General features: G+C 39.9%; 1 protein-coding gene across 1 annotated transcript in view; it reads left to right on the plus strand.

The window, feature by feature from the left end:
* The window catches only part of robl (dynein light chain roadblock), a 40,536-nt gene that overhangs the window by 12,175 nt on the left and 3,214 nt on the right, over positions 1–25,147 (plus strand). The window contains exon 2 of the mRNA XM_071693603.1: positions 9,373–9,451. Within this exon, the coding sequence (XP_071549704.1) occupies positions 9,373–9,451 (79 nt within the window). The remainder of the gene's footprint in view (positions 1–9,372; positions 9,452–25,147) is intronic.

Genomic DNA, 25,147 nt, shown 5'->3' on the forward strand with positions numbered 1-25,147 from the left:
GCAAAAATGGGTATGTTTGAAGGAATAGTGGTTCCAACAATGTTGTATGGTTGCGAGGCGTGGACTATGGATAGAGTTGTGCGCAGGAGGATGGATGTGCTGGAAATGAGATGTTTGAGGACAATGTGTGGTGTGAGGTGGTTTGATCGAGTAAGTAACGTAAGGGTAAGAGAGATGTGTGGAAATAAAAAGAGCGTGGTTGAGAGAGCTGAAGAGGGTGTTTTGAAATGGTTTGGTCACATGGAGAGAATGAACGAGGAAAGATTGACCAAGAGGATATATGTGTCGGAGGTGGAGGGAACGAGGAGAAGAGGGAGACCAAATTGGAGGTGGAAAGATGGAGTGAAAAAGATTTTGTGTGATTGGGGCCTGAACATGCAGGAGGGTGAAAGGAGGGCAAAGAATAGAGTGAATTGGAGCGATGTGGTATACCGGGGCTGACGTGCTGTGAGTGGATTGAATCAAGGCATGTGTATGGGGGTGGGTTGGGCCATTTCTTTCGTCTGTTTCCTTGCGCTACCTCGCAAACGCGGGAGACAGCGACAAAGCAAAAAAAAAAAAAAAAAAAAAAATGAATGTTTGAAAATGTATGCTCTACACTGTATAGTTTTTATACACATTTAGAAATATTGTATATGTAAGGAAAGCAGGGCTGCCAAGATTAGGCAAGACCAAGAGTATTTATGAAAATCCGTTATGTGCAAAGATGGGTATGTTTGATGGCAAAGTAGTCCCGTTGTTGCTGTATGGAAGTTAGGCATGGGCCTTAAATGGAAATTCAAAGGCTAGGGTGAATGTAATGGAAATGAAATGTTTGATCACTTTATGTGGTATGAGAAGGTTTGACTATGAGAAATAGTAGGGCAAGGGAGAGGAAGAGGAGTATGTATGAGAGGGACGGAGAGAGTGCTCTGACACATGGAGAGGATGGGTGAGGAAAAGATGTGTAAGAAGGTATATGTTTCAGAAGTAGCACAAGGAAAAAAGGAAAAGTAAGAAGGAGATGGTAGGAAGGAGTGAAATATACAAGGTTTGAGACCTAAACATGCAGGAGGTTGCAAGAAGTGCAAGGTTTTTTTTTTTTTTGTGTTGAAGGCTTTAGTCTTAGACAAAAGCCCACATCAAGGCCAGGCCCTAATTGAAATATAGAAAGAATTATGAAAAAGAAAAACAAAATATAAAGGAAAGTATTTACGAATTTTTGAGAAAGTGAAAGACCTGTCTTTTGAAATGTGACTGGTCATAGTTATTGGAAAAGACATGAGGAGGTAGAGAGTTTGAAAGCTTCATGCAAAGAATGTTAAGATACATTTTTACTTTGTTTACAAAAGTCCTCATACATCAACAAAAAGGAACTATTGGTCTTGTGTTCTTTTTTTCATCTGGAACATTCTGAGTCTGGGGTGTGATTGTTTTTTCAGACGGACAGTACTGTGGATGTCTGCTGCCTCATAAACAAAGGCTTTTACAAATCTCTGCCTTTCATAGAGTTAGTAGAAAAGGTTTTCTGCATGGCCATGTTGAAAGGCCTTACTGTCCAAGCCTCTTATCTTCTGGGAGTATAGAGTCTGGGCAGATACCCTGTTGAGATCAGATACAGTGTCAACAGAATTGTCAGTTGGGAAAGAGGCGTTAGAATTATTGGAAAAAATTTATCTTTTTCACATAGTACGTTATCTGGAAAATGGTCTCGTTTAGCTGATTTTTGGTTTATTAATACTTATACTGTAGGCTCAAAGTTGTACAAACAACCCTGGTGCTCAAGACTCCTTCATTTGTACTCTGCTCCTCAGTTGATGCATAAGTTTCTAGACCACTTTAGCATTTTTGCAGGATCCTGACTTCAAAATTTTGGGCTTCAGAATTTTGCAGGCAGAGATTTGGAGAACCCCTTACAAGGACCTTATACATAACATTTACTCCATTACTCAAAGACAGTAACAATTGGTGTAGAAAAATCTTTCAATCCTCCTGAGAAGAATCTGATTCTGCAGACATGACTGAAGCTTTATGTTTAGAGTTTTTAGCCTTGATCATGACAAAAATAAGGCTAGTAACAGTGTTACATCATATAAAGGTGCCCCTCAAAAAACCCTATAAATAGGGTCCTTGCAAAACAACAGGGTAGCATTCCTTGAGATATGTTGCTTTAGTAGAATGTTGTGCAAGCAGTTGAAACCCATGTTGTAATGGAGGTTATGTTCATGAATAAAAGTTTTTCTAACTTAATTTCCATGTCAGTCTGTCCATCTATCTATATCTCTGATTCCCTCTGGAAATCTTAGGGTAGCCAGAGCAAAAGAGCCTCCACTTATCGCTGTACTTATGTGCCTCCCATGCATACACAATTCCATGCATGCTTCCTTTATCTCTCTCCGTCCAGTACTCTTCCACTCAATTTCACCATGTTTCAGGTGGTATTCCTCTCACACTAACCCCTTCAATTGCAGAATCATACACTCTCCTTTAAAACTCTCCATCCTTCATTCTTTTCACATGCTAAATCCACCTCAAAGTGTGATGTTTCACCCATTCTACCTCCACAATTCATTCTTTTTGCATTCCTTGTCATACCATATCTGTCATACACCCCCTCATTTCTTTCTTCATTCCATCTAGTCATACCTCATGCTCCTTCCAAATTGTTCATTTCCACAGTTGGATCCTGGAATGTTGATATCTGTGACTCATTCCATGTCCATGTTTTGCCTGCATAGATCAGGGTTAGGATTATGATATTGTCTCTTAATCCTTTCTTCTTTTTCCATACACCTCTACCCTTTATTATTTTGATAAGGGACCCGATGACTCTTCTATGCTGTACTGCTCTCTCCCTCATTTTTCCTTCCATGTTGTCAGAGTTACCCAAGATAGATATCTCATAAAAACTTAAATTCTCTAAACCTCTACCAGTGTTTCTTCCCCCATATTTATAACACAGTTTAGTACACTTTCTTCTCTCCCTCTATAAGGCTTTGCAAAATTTTAACCTTCAATCTATTTCCTTTCAAATACCATTACTTTACCATTACTTTAGTTTTACTTGCATATAACTTCAATTGCTAGCATTTACACACATCATAGTATACACTCACAACCTTCTGCAACTCCTCATCACTCAGCAAACAACACTATATCATCTGCAAACTGGCTTGTTAATATCCACCATATCTCAACGCCACACTCCAACTTTGCACCCCCTTTCCTTAATTTTGCTTTTATCTCTCTTATCATTCCATCCATATATATTCATATTTATTTATTATCCTTGATCACTGTTCCCAGCGTCAGCGAGGTAGCGCTAGGAAACAGATGAAGAATGGCCCATCTACTCATATACACATATATATACACATAAATGCCCATACATGCACATACAGACATATACATATATCATATGCACATATACATACATATACATACACATACACAGACATATACATATATACACATGTACATATTTGTACTTGCTTGCCTTCATCCATCCTAGCGTTACCCCACCCCACAGGAAATAGCATCAGTACCCCCTGCTTCAGCAAGGTAGTGCCAGGAAAACAGACAAAAAGGGCCACATTCATTCACACTCAGTCTCTAGCTGTCATTTGTAATGCACCAAAACCACAGCTTCCTATTCACATCTAGGTCCCACAGACCTTTCCATGGTTTACCTCAGACGCTTCATATTCCCTGGTTCAATCCATTGACAGCACGTCGACCCCGGTATACTACATCTTCAATTCACTCTATTCCTTGAATGCCTTTCACCCTCCTGCATGTTTAGGCCCCGATCCCTCAAAATCTTTTTCACTCCATCTTTCCACCTCCAGTTTGGTCTCCCACTTCTTGTTCCCTCCACCTCTGACACATATATCCTCTTTGTCAACCTGTCCTGTTTCATTCCTTCCATATGTCCAGACCATTTCAACACAATCTTTTCTTCTATCTCAAATACACTCTTTTATTTCCACACATCTCTCTTACCTTTTCATTACTTACTCGATCAAACCATCTCACACCACATATTGTTCTCAAACATTTCATCTCCAACACATCCTTCCTCCTTTGTACCTATCTTTAGCCCATGCCTTGCAACCATATGATATTGTTGGAACTACTATTCCATCAAACACACCTATTTTTGCTCTTTGAGATAACATTCTCTCCTTCCAGAACCTTCGCCCCCTCCTCCACCCTGTGACTATTCCACTTCCAGGGTTCCATTTGCTGCTGAGTCCACTCCCAGATATCAAAAACACTCTATTCTACTTCCAGGGTTCCATTTGTTGCTGAGTCCACTCCCAGATATCAAAAACACTTCACTTCCTCCAATTTTTGTCCATTCAAACTTACATCCCAACTAACTTGTCCTGCAACCCTGCTGAACCTAATAACCTTGCTCTTATTTACATTTACTCTCATCTTTCTCCTTTCACATACTTTTCCAAACTCAGTCACCAACTGCTTTCCAAGATAACATTCTCGACGTCCACACATTCTTCAACGCTCCCAGAACTTTCACTCCCTCCTCCACCCTATGATTGACTTCCGCTTCCATGGTTCTGTCCGCTGCCAAATCCACTCCCAGATATCTAAAACACTTCATTTCCTCCAGTTTTTCTCCATTCAAACCTACCTCCCAATTTACTTGTCCCTCAACTCTACTGTACCTAATAACCTTGCTCTTATTCACATTTACTCTCAGCCTTCTTCTTTCACACACTTTACCAAACTCAGTCACCAGCTTCTGCAGTTTCACACACGAATCAGCCACCAGTGCTGTATCATCAGCGAACAACAACTGACTCACTTCCCAAGCTCTCTCATCCACAACAGACTGCATACTTGCCCCTCTCTCCAAAACTCTTGCATTCACCTCCCTAACAACCCCATCCATGAACAAATTTAACAACCATGGAGACATCACGCACCCCTGTCGCAAACCAACATTCTCTGAGAACCAGTCACTCTCCTCTCTTCCTGTACGTATGCATGCCTTACATCCCCGATAATAACTTTTCACTACTTCTAACAATTTACCTCCCACACCATATATTCTTAATGCCTTCCACAGAGCATCTTTATCAACTCTATCATATGCCTTCTCCAGATCCATAAATGCTACACACAAATCCATTTGCTTTTCTAAGTATTTCTCACATACATTCTTCAAAGCAAACACCTGATCTACACATCCTCTACCACTTCTGAAGCCACACTGCTTTCCCCAGTCTGATGCTCTGTACATGCCTTCACCCTCTCAATGAATACCCTCCCATATAATTTCAGAGGAATATTCAACAAACATATACCTCTGTAATTTGAGCACTCACTCATATCCCCTTTGCCTTTGTACAATGGCACTATGCAAGCATTCCGCCAATCCTCATGCACCTCACCATGAGACATACATACATTAGATATCCTTACCAACCAGTCAACAACACAGTCACCCCCTTTTTTGATAAATTCTACTCCAATACCATCCAAACCCGCTGCCTTGCTGGCTTTCATCTTCCGCAAAGCTTTTACTACCTCTTCTCTGTTTACTAAAGCATTCTCCCTAACCCTCTCACTTTGCACACCAACCTCGAACAAAGCACCTTATATCTGCCACTCTGTCATCAAACGCATTCAACAAACCTTCAAAATACTCACTCCATCTCCTTCTCACATCACCACTACTTGTTATCACCTCCCCATTAGTCCCCTTCATTGATGTTCCCATTTGTTCCCTTGTCTTACGCACTTTATTTACCTCCTTCCAAAACATCTTTTTATTCTCCCTAAAATTTAATGATACTCTCTCACCCCAACTCTCATTTGCCCTCTTTTTCACCTCTTGCACCTTTCTCTTGACCTCCTGCCTCTCCTTTTATACATTTCCCACTCATTTGCATTATTTCCCTGCAAAAATCATCCAAATGCCTCTCTCTTCTCTTTCATTAATTATCTTGCTTCTCCATCCCACCACTCACTACCTTTTCCAATCTGTCCACCTCCCACGCTTGTCATGCCACAAACATCTTTTGTGCAAGCCATCACTGCTTCCCTAAATACATCCCATTCCTACCCCAATCCCCTTATGTCCTTTGTTCTCACCTTTTTCCATTCTGTACTCAGTCTCTCCTGGTACTTCCTCACACAAGTCTGCTTCCCAAGCTCACTAACTCTCACCACTCTCTTCACCCCAACATTCTCTCTTCTTTTCTGAAAACCTCTACAAATCTTCACCTTCACCTCCACAAGATAATGATCAGGCATCCTTCCAGTTGCACCTCTCAGCATATTAACATCCAAAAGTCTCTCTTTCCCGCACCTATCAATGAATATGTAATCCAGTAACACTCTATGGCCATCTCTCCTTACATACGTATTCTTTTAAATATCTCTTTTTAAACCAGGTATTCCCAATCACCAGTCCTTTTTCAGCACATAAATCTACAAGCTCTTCACCATTTCCATTTACAACACTGAACACCCCATGTACACCAATTATTCCCTCAACTGCCACGTTATTCACCTTTGCATTCAAATCACCCATCACTATAACCCGGTCTCGTGCATCAAAACTACTAACACACTCACTCAGCTGCTCCCAAAACACTTGCCTCTCATGATCTTTCTTCTCATGTCCAGATGCATATGTGCCAATAATCACCCATTTTCTCTCCATCCACTTTCAGTTTTGCCCATATTAATCTAGAGTTTACTTCCTTACACTCTATCACATACTCCCACCACTCCTGTATCAGGAGTAGTGCTACTCCTTCCCTTGCTCTTGTCCTCTCACTAACCCCTGACTTTATTCCCAAGACATTCCCAAACCACTCTTCCCCTTTACCCTTGAGCTTCGTTTCACTCAGAGCCAAAATATCCAGCTTCCTTTCCTCAAACATACTACCTATCTCTCCTTTTTTTCTCATCTTGGTTACATCCACACACATTTAGACACCCCAGTCTGAGCCATCGAGGAGGACGAGCACTCCCCGCATGACTCCTTCTGTTTCCCCTTTTAGAAAGTTAAAATGCAAGGAAGGGAGGGTTTCTAGCCCCCTTCTCCCGTCCCCTTTAGTCGCCATCTACGATACGTGAGTAATGCATGGGAAGTATTCTTTCTCCCCTATTCCCAGGGATAAATGTATAGTATAACTCATTTATGTGTGATTGTAATCTCTACAATCGTTGTATTGGATGTTGTGTATATATATAGTTAGTGCCTAAGTACTTTCTTATATCAGTAGGTGGCCTTGACAGTTTCCTCAAATGCAACGTCATATATATAGGTATGTTTGGTCTCTTGAACCCAAGATTCATTTAGTAGATAACAAATAGCATGTATGGAGAGAAATGTTATGTTTTATGTATCTTTTTTTTTTGTCGCTGTCTCCCACGTTAGCGAGGTAGCGCAAGGAATCAGACGAAAGAATGGCCAAACCCACCCACATACACATATACATACATGTCCACACACGCAAATATACACACCTATACATCTCAATGTATACATATATATACATACAGAGACATATACATGTATACACATGTACATTATTCATACTGTCTGCCTTTATTCATTCCCATCGCCACCTCGCCACACATGGAATAACAACCCCCTCCCCCCTCATGTGTGCGAGGTAGCACTAGGAAAAGACAACAAAGGCCACATTCTTTAACACTCAGTCCCTAGCTGTCATGTAATAATGCACTGAAACCACAGCTCCCTTTCCACATCCAGGCCCCACAGAACTTTCCATGGTTTACCCCAGACGCTTCACATGCCCTGGTTCAATCCATTGACAGCACATCGACCCCGGTATACCACATCGTTCCAGTTCACTCTATTCCTTGCACACCTTTCACACTCCTGCATGTTCAGGCCCCGATCACTCAAAATCTTTTTCACTCCATCTTTCCACCTCCAATTTGGTCTCCCACTTCTCCTTGTTCCCTCCACCTCTGACACATATATCCTCTTTGTCAATCTTTCCTCACTCATTCTCTCCATGTGACCAAACCATTTCAAAACACCCTCTTCTGCTCTCTCAACCACACTCTTTTTATTACCACACATCTCTCTTACCCTATTATTACTTACTCGATCAAACCTCTTACCCTATTATTACTTACTCGATCAAACCACCTCATTAAACACCTCATTTCCAGCACATCCACCCTCCTGCGCACAACTCTATCCATAACGCCTCGCAATCATACAACATTGTTGGAACCACTATTCCTTCAAACATACCCATTTTTGCTTTCCGAGATAATGTTCTCGACCTCCACACATTCTTCAAGGCTCCCAGAATTTTCGCCCCCTCCCCCACCCTATGATTCACTTTCGCTTCCATGGTTCCATCCACTGCCAAATCCACTCCCAGATATCTAAAAGACTTCACTTCCTCCAGTTTTTCTCCATTCAAACTTACCTCCCAATTGACTTGACCCTCAACCCTACTGTACCTGATAACCTTACTCTTATTCACATTTACTCTCAACTTTCTTCTTTCACACACTTTACCAAACTCAGTCACCAGCTTCTGCAGTTTCTCACACGAATCAGCCACTAGCGCTATATCATCAGCGAACAACAACTGACTCAATTCCCAAGCTCTCTCATCCACAACAGACTTCATACGTGCCCCTCTTTCCAAAACTCTTGCATCCACCTCCCTAACAACCCCATCCATAAACAAATTAAACAACCATGGAGACATCACACACCCCTGCCGCCAACCTATATTCACTGAGAACCAATCACTTTATGTATCTATCTGTCCTTATTGTTATGGCTGGCCAACAGGAAACAAAGGGTATGCACGAAAGCTTTCACCAAATTATTTTAAGTACTGTAATTATCATATGTGCTTTGCAGGGACTTGTGCTGCCCCATCTCAAATGTATATATTTTCTTTTGTTGCAGTTTATTAATGTACATGAAGATAAGCCAAGGGTTCGAGTAAAGAGAGAAAAATTTGCTTGGGGAGATTATCACCTCAAATATGGAAGCAGAATTGTCATAGAAGCCTTTGTTACTGATTGTTAGGTTTGTGGTTAGACTTTGGAAAATGTGTTTTAGTAAACAGAATTTTTGTTATATGAAGGCTAAATCAGGGACTTTGTGTTTGAAAATTGTTGGGGATGGCATCAGACTCAGAAATAAGCTTTCATATAAGTGGGATTACCAATTTGGCCACATTAGAAACAGGAAAGGACATGTGAAACATTTGATTTAATCTGTTCAGGACAAATGAAGGTTCCTGCGACTTGAAGTAAAAGTAACCATTACTCTAATGTGTCTGGTTATACTTAGAAACTTGCCACAACTGGTGTTTCCCACTGTGTAATGATTTTCCTCTAATTCTTTGACAGTCTGCTGAGGTTGAAGAAACACTGAAAAGAATCCAGTCCCACAAGGGTGTTGTTGGTGTCATAGTCGTAAATTCGGAAGGTAAGATGCTCATTTCTTACAGGGACACACTTAATGATTAATGGTTTGTCTTAAGGGCTGTAAGATCATCACTTTAAGAAAGGCATTTCTTCATACAGCACATCTAAGCAAATGTAATCTGTGGATTGCACTTATTTGTAGGTTTTGGAATGAAATTTACTGAAGCTACCTCTCTTTGTAATCTTTTTTGATGTCTATTACCAGCAATTTTTCATAGGTTTTGGAATGTTTTGCTTTGCATATGATGCATTCATGCATTAGTGAGATGTTATTTGGAACAGACAAAGAAAAGGCCTCTTTTTCTCTTGTCCATTCTCTTGATGTCATGTGTCAGGCAATGACCACAGCCTCCTATCCACAGTCAAACTTGCACAGACCTTTCTGTAGTTTCCCTTAGCTGCTTCATATGCTCCAGTTCAGTTCATTGACAGCACATTGACCCCTGTATACCACATAGCTCCAATTCTTACCCTCCTATCATCTCCAGTTTGTTCTGCCACTTCTCCTTGTCTCGACTCCTGACATGTATACACTCTTTGTAAACCACTCTTCACTCATTCTCTCCATATGTCCAGAAATATTTCTGCTCTCTTCATATTACCATGCCTCTTTCTTATCTTATTACTACATCACTACTTATTTGATGAACCCTCCCTATACCATGTATTGATCTCTGACATTTCATTTCTAGCACATTCACCCTCCTCAACATATTTTCATCTATACCCCATTCCTTGCATCTGTGCAACATTAGGACAACTATTCCTTCAAACATAACTATTTTTGCCCTTCTAGAAAGTGACCTATCTTTCCACACATTCTTCAGTGCTCCCAAAACCTTCTTCCCCTCACATACCTCATGACTCTCCTCTGCTTTCATGGTTTTATTTGTTTCCATGTCCCTTCTCAGGTATCTAAAACATTTCACTTCCTCCACTTACTCCAGTTTTTTGCCTTTCAGACTCGCTTCCCAGCTAACCTGTCTCCGCTCTGCTAAATCTAATAGACTTGCTTTTATTCACACTTACTCTTAACTTTCTTCTTTCAATCACTATCCTAACTCAGTCACCAACTTCTTCAGTTCTTCAGTTGAATCTGCCACCAATGCACAGTCATTACAGTCATTGGCAAACAACTGACTCACTTCCTGGGTCCCTTCACCCCTTATGTACTGCAGTACTGTCACTCTTCAAGACCTTTGTACTTACGTCCTTCACCACCCCATCCATAAACAAATTGAAGAACCATGGAGGCATTACACACCCCTGCCACAGGTTCACCTTCACTTGGAACCACTCACCCTCTATTTTTTCCCATTAGCTTATGCCTTACTATCTTGATGAATACTCCTCAATACTTCAAATAACTTTCCTCCCATACCATATATTCGTAACATCTTCCATAAAGCTTATCTATCATTCCTGTCATATGCTTTCTCCAGATCCACAGATGCCTCACACAATTCTTCCACTTTTCAAAGTATTTTTCATACTTTCATCAAAGCATCACCTGATCCACACATCCTGTACCATTCCTTAAGCCACACTGTTTTTCTTCTGTCTGATGGTCTGTGCTTGCCACCACCTGCTCAATCAACACTTTACATATACTTTACCAAGTACATTCAACAGATTATGTCTCTGTAATTTGAACATTCATCTTTGTCCTTCTTACCTTTTACATTGGCACTATACATGCACTACACCACTCCCAAGCAACTCCCCATGACCCATGATTACATTGAAAATCCAAACTAATCCATCAACAACATAGTCATCTCCTTAAGAAATTCAGTTGTTGCCTTGTTACAGTTCATTTTATGCATGGCTTTCACCACCTCTTCTGTATTCATGAAACCATCTGCCATGGTTCTGTCACCACACATAGGCCCCGACACAAAAATCCTATGTATGACAACCTGCCATCAAGTGCATTCAGCAGTCCTTTAGAGTACAGCAGGGTCAGGATATAGCAAGAATTAGGCACTAACAAATTCCACACATTATCACAACATCCATGTACATATGAGTAGGGGGCTAGGACTTTTGGTCAAAAAAGAATGAAAAAAGAAAAAAATATATATGCACATAGAATTGTATTTGACAGCATATTTGCTGTCATTAATCTTATATGTTCTTTGATTTTCTCAGTATTGTCCTACTATTCACTGGATGGTCAAACACCAGTTGTCTAAAATTATCTATTTGTTTTTCAATCAAAATTTCACTTTCACAAAGGTATCATCAGAAATCTACTGAAAGCTAGAAAAAAGTGCATCACAAAACTTGGATATGAAATGTAAAATGCACTCATGTATATGAGAAACAAACCACAGTACATACAATGTAAAAATGGAGGAAAACACTAAAACCAATACAAATTAACTGTGGCATGATGGGGGTATGAGCTACGACTTAAATACATAATGTGGACACAGAAATATAAACATATTCACGACTCAAGGATAGGTTCAGTAAGGTTTGACACATATACTCTCACAGTATGTAGATAATACCAATTCTTGCATTAGGTAAGAACCCACTGAAGAGAACTATACTGGAAAGTCTTGATTTATGCAGTAGTTATGCTCATGAAAAAGGTTAATTGAAGTCAGAAATGCATAAATCAAGTAATGGAGATGGGGAGAGGGTCTATTAATAAGACAGTACTGAATAATATATCTGTGAAAAATTACAGTATACAAGTAACAGGAAATATAGATTACTGTAATATACATACTGTACAATGAATTCTGTGGGTAAAAGCAAACTAACAAACTTTGAATCCTAGTTCAGTCTTCTGTTCTCAGGAAATGTACATTCTTGAAGGCAAGCTTTTCCAAAATAATCTGGTCTTGTCCATGTTAGAAAGCAAGCTTTTCCAAAATAATCTGGTTTTGTCCAAGTTAGAAATCTATATACGAGAATAACCACATTCCTGAGTAATGGTCTTGAGCGTTCAAGGGAAATTTCCAACAGCAGTGGCTACACCAGTCCATAGGTGGATTTCATCTGTCCCACTGAGGTATCCTGTCCAAGTCTGAGTCCGTTGAGGAAGTTGTGTCAAAACAGGATGCAGATCGAGTGACAGAAGAAAGAGCAGATTTAAAGGATGTGAGGAATGCATTGTTGAGTCATTAGCACATGAGTGTTTTTGTTTATATGTAGAAGAAAGGAAATTGTTGATAGAAATGAGAGAAAGTGTAGGATCGAGGACAGAACTTTGAGGGACAACCTTATAAATGGAGAAAGGGAGAGAAGCTGATCTGTTAACAACTGCGAAGATAGATTGGGCAGAAAGGAAGGTAGAAATGAGAGAGTGAAGTGAGGGAGGGAAACCAAAAGAGGGGAGCATAGATATATCATGGCTATACCAAGGGCAACTACATAGGATTCTAATATGATAAGAAAGGATACCACCAGTGGATCTTGCCTTACAGAAGTGATTCAGATAAGACAGAAGATTGGGGGATTCAAGATATGTGGAGATGAGGGAGTGGAGGATGGATTCAAAGACTTCTGAGATAGGAGAAGTCAAAGCAACAGGATGATATTTAGAGGGGCAGAACAGTCACCCCTCTTAGGAATGAGATGTACCAACGCATACTCCCAAGAAGGAATGGAACAGATGAGCTAGGATAGGTGCAAGTTCAGAGGTAGATGCTTTCAGTATATGGGGATGGATGCCATCAGGTCCATAAGCCTTGATTGTGTCGAGAGAGAGAAGCGCTTGTCAGACTGTGAAAAGGGATTACAGGGAGGAGCATAGGAGTAATAAAAGGAGCATAAGGAGTTAAAGGAATGTCAGCACCATCTAAGGCAGAGTTAGAGGAGAAATGAGAACATAGAGAGTTGCTTTGTTTATGCAAGAGACAGCTATGTTACCATCTGAATGAAAAAAATGAAGGAAAGTAGCAGAAGTTGTGAGCAATGTCTTTAGGTAAAGACCAGAAACAGCTATCAATGGATGAAGAGGAGAGGTTATTGCACTTCCTTTAGATAAAGGAATGCTTTGCCTCATGGTCAACATACTTGCAATGATTTTAGGCAGTTTAAGTGCTGAATGGGAGTCAGAGGAAGGAGAGTTGCTCCAGGCCTGATATGCCTGATCCCTTACCTGAATGGCCTCAGAACAGGAACAGTTGAACCCTAGATTAGAAGAGTTGGGTGTCTTATAGGAAGAGGGATACGTGCTTCTATTCCTGGAACAATAACTTCTGCTATGCATTTGGCAGAGACAGAAGTACCATATGAGACAGTTATCTCCTCAAGGAAAGTTGGAAAAGAATTTTCATAAGATGTTTAAGCCAGCTTTATTGAGGCGCTCATTATGTACATCTAGAAGGGGCTGCTGGAGGGGGAGGTGCCACTAGAATAGATACATATACTAGAGAGGGGTCAGATGAACCAATAGGGGGTGAGATTATGTAGATTAAGGAGGAAGGATTAGAGGTGAAAAACAGATCCAGAATATTTGGAGAGTGGTCACTGTAATTAGAAATGTGGGTGGAGTTGGTGATTATTTGCTCTAGATCATTGAGAATGGAGAATTTTAGAGCTTCAATTCCCCCATCATAGGTATGGAAGAAGTTCAACAATTCCTTGTGGTGAACGTTGAAATCTTGTGGGTAAAGGATCTCGGCTTGCGGTTAAGAGGGTGTGATGGCCTCATTGCAAGAGTATAGATAGTCAGAGAAAATTATAGAATTTGTAGAATTAGGAATTGTTGAATGTTTGATGATAGAGTGGCAGATATAGGGTGTTTTGGTCGAGGTGGTGTGCAAACTGAGAGGGTTAGGGAGAATGATTTGGTAAACAGAGAAGAGGTAGTAAAAGCTTTGCGGAAGATGAAAGTCGGCAAGGCAGTGGGTTTGGATAGTATTGCAGTGGCATTTATTAAAAAAGGGGTTGACTGTATTGTTGACTGGTTGGTAAGGTTATTTGATGTATGCATGACTCATGGTGAGGTGCCTGAGGACTGGCGGAATGCTTGCATAGTGCCATTGTACAAAGGTAAAGGGGATAAGAGTGTGTACTCAAATTACAGAGGTATAAGTTTGTTGAGTATTCCTGGTAAATTATATGGGAGGGTATTGATTGAGAGGGTGAAGGCATGTACAGAGCATCAGATTGGAGAAGAGCAGTGTGGTTTCAGAAGTGGTAGAGGATGTGTGGATCAGGTGGTTGCTTTGAAGAATGTATATGAGAAATACTTAGAAAAGCAAATGGATTTGTATGTAGCATTTATGGATCTAGATAAGGCATATGATAGAGTTGATAGAGATGCTCTGTGGAAGGTATTAAGAATATATGGTGTAGGAGGTAAGTTGTTAGAAGCAGTGAAAAGGTTTTATCGAGGATGTAAGGCATGTGAACATGTAAGAAGAGAGGAAAGTGATTGGTTCTCAGTGAATGTTGGTTTGCGGCAGGGGTGCGTGATGTCTCCATGGTTGTTTGATTTGTTTATGGACAGGGTTGTTAGGGAGGTAAATGCAAGAGTTTTGGAAAGAGGGGAAAGTATGCAGTCTGTTGTGAATGAGAGAGCTTGGGAAGTGAATCAGTTGTTGTTCGCTGATGATACAGCGCTGGTGGCTGATTCATGTGAGAAACTGAAAAAGCTGGTGACTGAGTTTGGTAAAGTGTGTGAAAGAAGAAAGCTGAGAGTAAATGTGAATATGAGCAAGGTTATTAGGTACAGTAGGGTTGAGGGACAAGTCAATTGGGAGGTAAGTTTGAATGGAGAAAAACTGGAGGAAGTGAAGTGTTTTAGAGATCTGGGAGTGGATTTGACAGCGGATGGAACCATGGAAGCAGAAGTGAGTCATAGGGTGGGGGAGGGGGCAAAAGTTCTGGGAGCATTGAAAAATGTGTGGAAGTCGAGAACATTATCTCGGAAAGCAAAAATGGGTATGCTAACAATGTCATGTGGTTGCGAGGCGTGGGCTATAGATAGAGTTGTGCGAAGGAGGGTGGATGTGCTAGAAATGAGATGTTTGAGGACAATATGTGGTGTGAGGTGGTTTGATCGAGTAAGTAATGAAAGGGTAAGGGAGATATGTGGTAATAAAAAGAGTGTGATTAAGAGAGCAGAAGAGGGTGCTTTGAAATGGTTTGGTCACATGGAGAGAATGAGTGAGGAAAGATTGACAAAGAGGATATATGTGTCAGAGGTGGAGGGAACAAGGAGAAGTGGGAGACCAAATTGGAGGTGGAAAGATGGAGTGAAAAAGATTTTGAGTGATCGGGGCCTGAACATGCAGGAGGTTGAAAGGCGTGCAAGGAATAGAGTGAATTGGAACATTGTGGTGTACTGGGGTCAACATGCTGTCAGTGGATTGAACCAGGGCATGTGAAGCGTCTGGGATAAACCATGTGGGGCCTGGATGTGGAAAGGGAGCTGTGATTTCAGTGCATTATACATGACAGCTAGAGACTGAATGTGAACGAATGTGGCCTTTGTTGTCTTTTCCTAGCGCTACCTCACGCACATGCTGTGGGAGGGGGTTGTTATTTCATGTGTGGCGGGGTGGAGATGGGCATCAGTATGAATTATGTACATGTGTATATATATATCTGTCTATATGTATATATATATGTATACGTTGAAATGTATAGGTATGTATATGTGCCTGTGTGGATGTGTATGTATAGACATATGTATGTGGGTGGGTTGGGCCATCCTTTCATCTGTTTCCTTGCGCTTCCTCGCTAATGTGGGGGACAGCGACAGAGTATGATATAAATAAATGAATAAGAATTAGGAAAGCAGTAGGCAAACAATGGAAAACAGTACTATTTGGGAGACAGACCTTGAGCGTGATAACGTCAAAGTTTGGGGACTCAGAGTCCTCATGGTATGCCACATGCTTTGATGTTTGGTAGGCACAAACACCTATGAACTACAATCTTGAGTAAAGATTGTTGTTGCATATGAGGTGGGGGTTAGTGAGAACCTGATCAGCCAATTAGGTTCAGAGAAGTAAGAAAGGGGTTTGTCAGAACATCATTAGACAGTTGGGTTTAGAGAGAAGTAGATTTTAGAGAGGTGCTAGACTGATGGTATTCAACGGAAGAGAGGTTACGATAAACACTGGTATTCAACAGAAGACAGGTTACGATAAATGCCGATATTCAACAGAAGAGAGGTCATGAGAAACACCATGAATGTTGGTGTAGTGAATAGAAAAAAAGGCAAGTCTATTAGAAACAGAAAGGTCATGGAAGGGGCGAGTACTCATACTGTCTGAGCCCTCCCTCTCATTAGAGAATCAGGTGGAAGCTTGGAGATTCTTAGCATCCTTTGATGCTAGGGGCAAGGGACCATAAATTCATTTGATTCTACCATGATTGCATTTGAAAATAATTTTGCAGACAAGAGATTGCAAGAGAATATATATGAAGAAAACAAGTGAGATTTGATTAGGGAAATGGTGCTTGGAAGGTGATAGCCTGGTAGTCCAGTTTTGATGAAGACAGAAAATAATACCGTAGTCTTAAGATGAAGGGTATAAGCGGTTTTGGTCACCACTTTAATGCTACTTAGTCAAGATGGTAATACCACCCAGGATGGCTGCTGTCAGCAGCCCACTACCTAAGGGAGTGTTCCAAGGATAGGGGAGTGGATATTCTGTGAGTTAGCTGGGTATTGGAAGAGGTCAGTACACTACCACCTGAGCTCTGCTTCTCTATGGCAGCAGACTCACACAAGTAAGTTTAGTCATAGGAGAATACCTTAAACTTGCATGGGTTGTGGGAGGGGCCATTACTTTAATACCTGAGCCCTCCATCTTGGTAGCAGCAGAGTCACAGATATGAGTGTCAACAAAAAAGTATGCCTTAAACTTACAAAAGTTGTGTGAGCAGTCATTACTCTACTACCTGAGTCCACCCTCTGTCTGGCAGCAGAGTCATTATTGTTGCATATTCCATGGAGTCTGTAGAAGATTTGTCTTCAAATGTCAGGGAACTGCAACCATTTCAGTATGCTGGAAATAACATCCTTGTAGATTACCTCCACAAATGAGTCCAGCTCTGTCATGAATAGTTCGTGAAATAGATTCACTAAGTCCATTGGCATGCTTAAACTCAGTTGTTCAGTAACCTTTCTTATAACATTAAATCATAACCGCACTGGTGATGGACTTATGCCTTTTAGCACCATTGATACTAGGAGAACTTAAAGAATGCTTTAGTGGCAAGATGTAATAAGCAAAACACATGCAATACACAGTATACTGCAGCACAAAAGTGTAGCACTCCATGACTGTAGACTGCATACACACTGTGCATGTGTTCTTGTCACACTCTGCTGGCAGTGCCATACCACGGTGCCTCCAAACTAATGATTATTATGTTATTCTAAACTTAAATCCACGTGAATTAAGTGTGTAAATGGACTGTGCACATTATTCTAAAAATGGCATAAATCAAATGCACATAAGTCAAGAGGTCCTCTTATGGAAAAAATACCTGCACAGTATGAATAAGATACAGATTACACTTTCATTTACTGAAAACATGGTGAATGTTTCATTATACATGTGATTACTTGCTTTGACTCACCTGAATTGCAAATGTTTTATTGTAAACCCCATATTTTTGTTTTATGTATTACGTATAACGTATTTTTAGTGCATGAATTAGTTTGAATCTTCTAACGAGAAATGTTTAGAAAGATATATTAAGAATCACAAAGTACTGTATGTTTCACCTGATAGATGTACATTTTGAAATGTGAGAAAACTACTCTGCTTTCCCCTCCCTGAACTAGAAACATTCTAAACTGTGCTCTGTTGTTCTGCCCATATTTCTGTTACAGTATCTTTTTCATAAATCTACTAAAGAGAATAGAAGAATACATAAAAGTCATGATTTACTGTATCATATAATGAGTGAAAGTCATTTTTAAGATTAAAACTTTTTAAGATATTGGTGTGACGAGTCTTGGTATGTGTTGATTTTAATGAATAATCATTTGGCCTTCATATCAAGTATTAGCTAGCTGCTCAAATCTGCTCCATTTCAAATAATGAGCCCATTGATTTGAAATTATGAGCTACTAACTGTGGCTGGTGTGTCACAGGCTAGCCACTAGCCCCTCGTCAAGAGGTTCTCATTTTCTTTGGATGTATGCAGATGTTAACAGTGGTGGCATTAACACCCAGTGAAAAATAATTAGTCTACATGCATTATGTGACTTGAGTTAAGATTGTCATAAACGTGATTAGTCATTTCTCGGTGCATTGTGGTTGTGTTGTTCTTCAGTCGAGGATTGATTTAAAGACAAAAATTCTACATAAACTATGGTTGAATTTCACCGTATCAGAATAATTTACCTTGTAATTATGTTTTGCCTGGAAGAGCATGGATTGATTCTTAAGCCTGTGACTGATATGTACTTACATCATTTGTTCGCTTGTACTGAAAATTGTTTTTTGTTTGTTTCAGTCACCATGTCATTATAAGTATATAGTGGTGCTGAGATTGAGCTGATTGTTGCGGGAAGTGAAGAGACTAGTTTTGAAATTACTCTGTGTGGTTTTGATGGCATTGGGGCCAATCCATATATGATATTGAATTCGGTAAAGAACTGCATGAGGACATTTTTGAGGATCATATCCTGTCAACTTTTCTTTGCCCGATAAGACACACTCATAGGGTCTAATATAATGCTCTGGCAGAATCTTTCACTATCTTCATCTGTATACTGTAGGCCTATTACAGTAACCTTTAAGGAAACAAGTTCAGAACTTGCAAATCTAAAGGAAGCAGTTGAAGGTCTTGCACCCAGTTTGTGAAGCATCTGAAATCAATCATAAATCATGATAACAATAGTTAATGGAGGGTTTGTTGGGCTGTAATTCAAGCCTCCTCTGCTGCTTCATGCTTTTTGTGTTGCTCAAAATTAATTCCCATAGGAGTGAATAACCTTAAAGAAATTGAGACTAAAAATGTTGTGAGAGAAGCACTGTCATATGGACTATCCCCTCTCCACCTCCTTTGATATTGAATGGAGTGCTTCCATTGCATTGCTTATCGCATAGAAATAAAAGGAATGGATGATGAGAAGTGTTGAAAACAAAGGCTTTTTTAATCAGGAAAAAGATATTAGAATCAGATTGTACTTGAAGCCCAATTGGAAATAAATGTTGATAGATCAACACATAGGAGTGGCACACGTAACCATGATCACGAAGCAAAAAGGCTTTTCAGTCTCTTAAAGTGTCAAAGATTTCAGAGCTTGGTAAAAAATTAATTTATAGGCTCTATGTAATTCTCACTTCCATTTATTTTGTACATGAAATAGTGATGAATATGATGCTTGTGTAAAACACATGGCTCAATGCTATGTTGAACTGTATGAGAGCTTTGCCCCTTGATGTTATGTGTGCTATTCTCATTAATGCCATGATGGCAAACATCATATGCAGTGCTAGAGTCATGCTCAGGTTCATTCAGTATCTTGAGTGGTCTCACTTGTAGTAGGAGTACGTGCTGGAAGTTTAGGCATAGTGGTGAGTAGTTTATGTGGGCTTTAGTTTGAAAATGTACGAGTGGCAAATGGTGCATCCTTACTCATTGAATACTAGCATAGAACTGGCATGGTAGGCAGTATGAATTGTGCAGCACTGGCAACCTCATAACATGCTGCCAGTTGAGCTTGCATTATATTACAAAATGCTACACTGAAAAAAATGAGATTTAGGTGCCAATGCTGTATCATGATCCTTATATCAGCTCATACTATACGACAACACTGCTGAACTTCTGCAGACATAGGTTTCGAGAATGCTAAGACCTATGCCTTACCCTTTTCTTCAAAGTACAGATGCTCCCTGATTTACAACCTATGCGACTTACAACCATCTCTACATATGACCAGAAAAAAATATGAATTAAGAATATAAGTAAATGTAGAAATTATGCTTGGTTGTATATCAGCCCATACTAATGGCTGTGTGTGTATGATAATGCATGTCAGATGGTCCTGGCATTGTGTATATCACAGCATCTCTTTTAGTTACCATTAAAAAAGCATGCACTATTCATGTGAATCTAATGAATTTTCATGCTGGAGTAACCATTTTTGTATTAAATCGTAAAGAACTTGATGAACAAGAGGAAAAACTCATCACATGTTAATCAATCTGGGAAAAAGCCAAGGAAAATGCTTGATTTGGAATTGAAAATGAAGGTAATAACCTGATATGGAGGAGGAAAATGATTTGATGTGATGTCCCATTCGACGGTCTCCACAATTTCAAAGAACATAGAAAAATACGTGAAGCAGTGAGACGTTCAGAAATTGTCTGATTTTTAGAAAATTACGTCAAGATAGCATCATGCCTTATATCCACTTGAATCTCTCGGGGATCTTTTGAATTATACAAGAGATTATTGAGGGGATCACTTATTAAGTGCACCCTGGAACCTCAAAACTTCTCTATTTAGGAGGTATCTTTACATGGATCAAGAGACTCATTCGTATAGCTCAAAATATGATTGATACTAGAGCTAATGAGATAAAGATGGCCTCAACCTTTACCATCTCCAAGGACATTTTCTTGAAGGAAGTTAAGAGAAAGGCCTTAGTATTCTTCTTCCATATTTGTCTGATTATATCTTAGTTAAGACTCTGGATCTTCCTTGTGTTACTCTGGGGATTTCTCTGTGAAGAGTCAGATTCCATTATGCCACCTATTCATGATTGAAAGCATTTTTTTGCATTTTTTTTCTAATTAGTTTTATTCTAATTTTTTTATGTCTAAAAATGTTTCATCCTTCTTGTGGGTATGTTGCAGAGAGGTGTGGGTTTTGAGGATTGAAAGCACATTTCTCATTGAAGTGTTGTCCTGGGAGCAGATTTCCTATCCCCCCCCCCCCCCCCCTCTCTCTCTCTCTCTCTCTCTCTCTCTCTCTCTCTCTCTCTCTCTCTCTCTCTCTCTCTCTCTCGGTAAGTGTCTGAACTGCACATGTGTTTGGAGGATGGATTGCTGGAATTTAGGGGTTCATCCTATACTGAAATTTCACTTTCTAGGAATGTATCCTCATTAAGTGGTGGGATAATGCAACATAATTTTTTAAGACTTTTTAGACCTTATTTTTATTGAAATTTTGATCATGTTTTCATTTTCCTATAAACCATTTCTAGAGTTAAATGAGATGAACTGTGGCAGAGTTAGTGGGGGACGGTGCAGTCCATAGTGTGTATGTTTGAGAATTGGGCTGATGATGATATAACTTATAGAGTGAAAGCAGTTGAAGTAATCTTTAGAGATCATGGGGATTATTAAGGAAACTAGAATTAGATGTAATACACTGTATTGCAGATTGTTTGTGAAATAATAGATAAACTATTTAGTTTGCTTTGATAAGTTGAAAGAGATACTGTCTTATTGCTTAAAAGTTTTATGCTGAGTATAAGCAAGTTAGGATAGATGGAGGGTGTTGCAGTGGAAGAATTTGTCAGAAGTAGAGATTAGGATGTAGGAAATTATTGTTTTACTTACATTTTTTTAGTGATGGATTGCTTTTCTTTTTTTTTTTTTTTTTTTTTTTGTATAGTTCACAGTGCTCTTTGAAATTGCATTAATCCTATCCAACTTCTTAGAGGAATTCTTCTTCATACCTTGCTGGAGGGTTACCACACATCTCTTACCCTTTCATTACTTAGTTCATCAAACCACCTCACACCACATATTGCCCTCAGGCATCTCATTTCCAACACATCCACCCTCCTCCTCACAACCCTATCTATAGCCCATGCCTTGCAACCATATAACATTGTTGGAACCACTATTCCTTCAAACATACCCATTTTTGCTCCCAGAGATAACGTTCTCGCCTTCCTTACATTCTTCAACTCACCCAGAACTTTCGCCCCCTCCCCCACCCTGTGACTCACTTCTGCTTCCATGGGTCCTTACACTGCTAAATCCACTTCCAGATATCTAAAGCACTTCACTTCCTACAGTTTTTCTTCATTCATACCTCCCAATTGACTTGTCCCTTAACCCTACTGAACCTAATAACCTTGCTCTTATTCACATTTACTCTCAGCTTTCTTCTTTCATACATTTTACCAATCTCAGTCACCAGCTTCTGCAGTTTCTCACCCGAATCAGCCAACAGCGCTGTATCATCGGCGAACAACTGATTCACTTTCCAAGCCCTCTCATCCACCACAGACTGCATACTTGCCCCTCTCTCCAAAACTCTCGCATTCACTTCCCTAACAACCCCATCCATAAACAAATTAAGCAACCATGGATACATCACGCACCCGTGCTGCAGCCGACATTCACTGAAAACCAATCTTTTTCCTCTCTTCCTACTCGTACACATGCCTTACATCCTCGATAAAAACTTTTCACTGCTTCTAGCAACTTACCTCCCACACCATTTACTCTTAATACCTTCCAGAGGGCATCTCTATCAACTCTTTATCATATGCCCTCCTGAGATCCATAAATGCTACATACAAATCCATGTGTTTTTGTAAGTATTTCTCACATACATTCTTCAAAGTAAGCACCTGATCTACACATCCTCTACCACTTCTGAAACCACACTGCTCTTCCTCAATCTGATGCTCTGCTGATGCTCTGTAAATGCTTTCACCCTCTCAATCAATACCCTCCCATATCATTTCCCAGGAATACTCAACAAACTTATACCTCTGTCATTTGAACACTCACCTTTATCCCCTTTGCCTTTGTACAATGGCAGTATGATGCATTCCGCCAGTCCTCAGGCACTTCACCATGAAACACACATACATTGAATATCCTTACCAACCAGTCAGCAACACAGTCACTCCCTTTTTTAATAGATTCCACTGCAATACCATCCAAACCCGCCTCCTTGCCAGCTTTCATCTTCCGCAAAGCTGTCTCCACCTCTTCTCTGTTTACCTAACCATTCTCCTTGACCCTCTTACTTCACTGCAGGAAATATATAAGGAGCTAATTCTGATTTATGTAGCAGAGAAAGGAGTGTTGTTTTAGAAGTTGCCACTGTAGCTGTGGTTGCATGCTTGACTGTTAAGGACTACATTGTTGGAAGAGAATCAACGGATGGTTAAAGATTTTTATTTATTGAAGATCTGAAAACAGTGCATTGATAGTGATAAAGGATGATTTCTTATAGTATCATCTCTAGCTTACTGTTTTGGGTATTGATGTAGTTATGTAAGTTTCCCTTTGAACTGTTGCTATGAAAATGTCATGTAAGGCAAAATTCTCCTAGGAGTGTAAAATTACACATGTAAGTGTATCTCTTTTTCATCTCATCCACTGTCCATTTCCCAACCACTTACATTGCCTTTTACAGCCTGCAGGGAATATGGAGGTAGAAGTCTTCTTTCTATCCATTTATATCTCTGATGGCTGTTCCCTCCAGAAACTTCTCTAAAGGGTTGGCTGTGGCAAAAGTCTCCTCTTGTCCCTGTCCTTACATGCTTCCCTTGCATACACCATTCCATGCATTCTTCCACCATTTTTCTGCCTTCTGTATTCATCCACCATATTTGCCCATGTCACATGTGGTCTTTCTTTCACACCAACATTGTTAATTGTACTATCATGCATTTTCCTTGCAAATTACTAGTCTTGCATTCTTTCCACATGCCTAAACCACCTCAGAATATTATGTTTCACCCATTCTAACACCCCTCAATTCTTTCCCTCTGCATTCCCTGCCATACCACATCTCTCATACACCTCTTCATTTCTTTCATCACTCCATCTAGTCGCACCTCATGCTTTTCTCAAATTGCTCTTTTTACAGCCTGGATTCTTGACCTCTGTGACTCATTCCATGACCATGTTTCAGTTGCATAGGTTAGGGTTGGGAGGACTGTGCTGTCCCTTAATTTTCTCTTCACTTCCATGGTTACATTTCTATCTTTTATTATTCTATTAAGGGACTCAATGACTCTGCTACCCTGTAGTCTCTCCCTTATCTCTCCATATCCAAACTTACCCAAGACAGCTCCCAGTTACTTAATTTGCATCACTTCTTCCAGTCATTCTCTCTCATTTAAAGTACAATTTAGTACATTTTCTTCTTTCACCATATGGTTTTACAAAATCTGTTCTCTTACTATTTTGTTTCAAACGCCATCACTTTACTTTTAATTGCCTTTACCTTCAATCACCTACACTTGCACACGTCATAAAACACAACTTTCTGCAATTTATCTTAACTCTTAGCAAACATCACATTATCATCTGCAAACAGACTTGCCCCTGGCTACCATATCTCACTGCCACACTCCATCTCTGCAATTCTTTTCCATAGTTTTACTTTCATCCCTCTTAACACTCCATCCATATATATATTAAAAGCCACAGTGACATCACACAGCCTTACCTCATACATACATGTATCCCAAAACTTTTGCTCAACTCTCCATCCAATCTTACACATGCACTTGCTCCTCTGTAGAAGGCTTTCACACCAGCAGTTATTCCCCTTACACTATATATCCTTAACACATCCCACAAAGCATTCCACTCGACTCTCATATACTTTCTCCAGATCCATGAAAGCTGCCTACAACATCTTATCTTTTGCTAGATACTTTTCCATTATCATCTTTACAACAGAAATCTGATCCACTTATCCCCTACCTTTCCTAGAACCCCCATACTCTTCACTTATTCTGCATTCAGTCACTTCTGTGACTATCAATTAA

The sequence above is a fragment of the Panulirus ornatus genome, chromosome 56 (assembly GCF_036320965.1).
Source record: "Panulirus ornatus isolate Po-2019 chromosome 56, ASM3632096v1, whole genome shotgun sequence".
NCBI classification, from domain to species: Eukaryota; Metazoa; Arthropoda; class Malacostraca; order Decapoda; family Palinuridae; genus Panulirus; species Panulirus ornatus.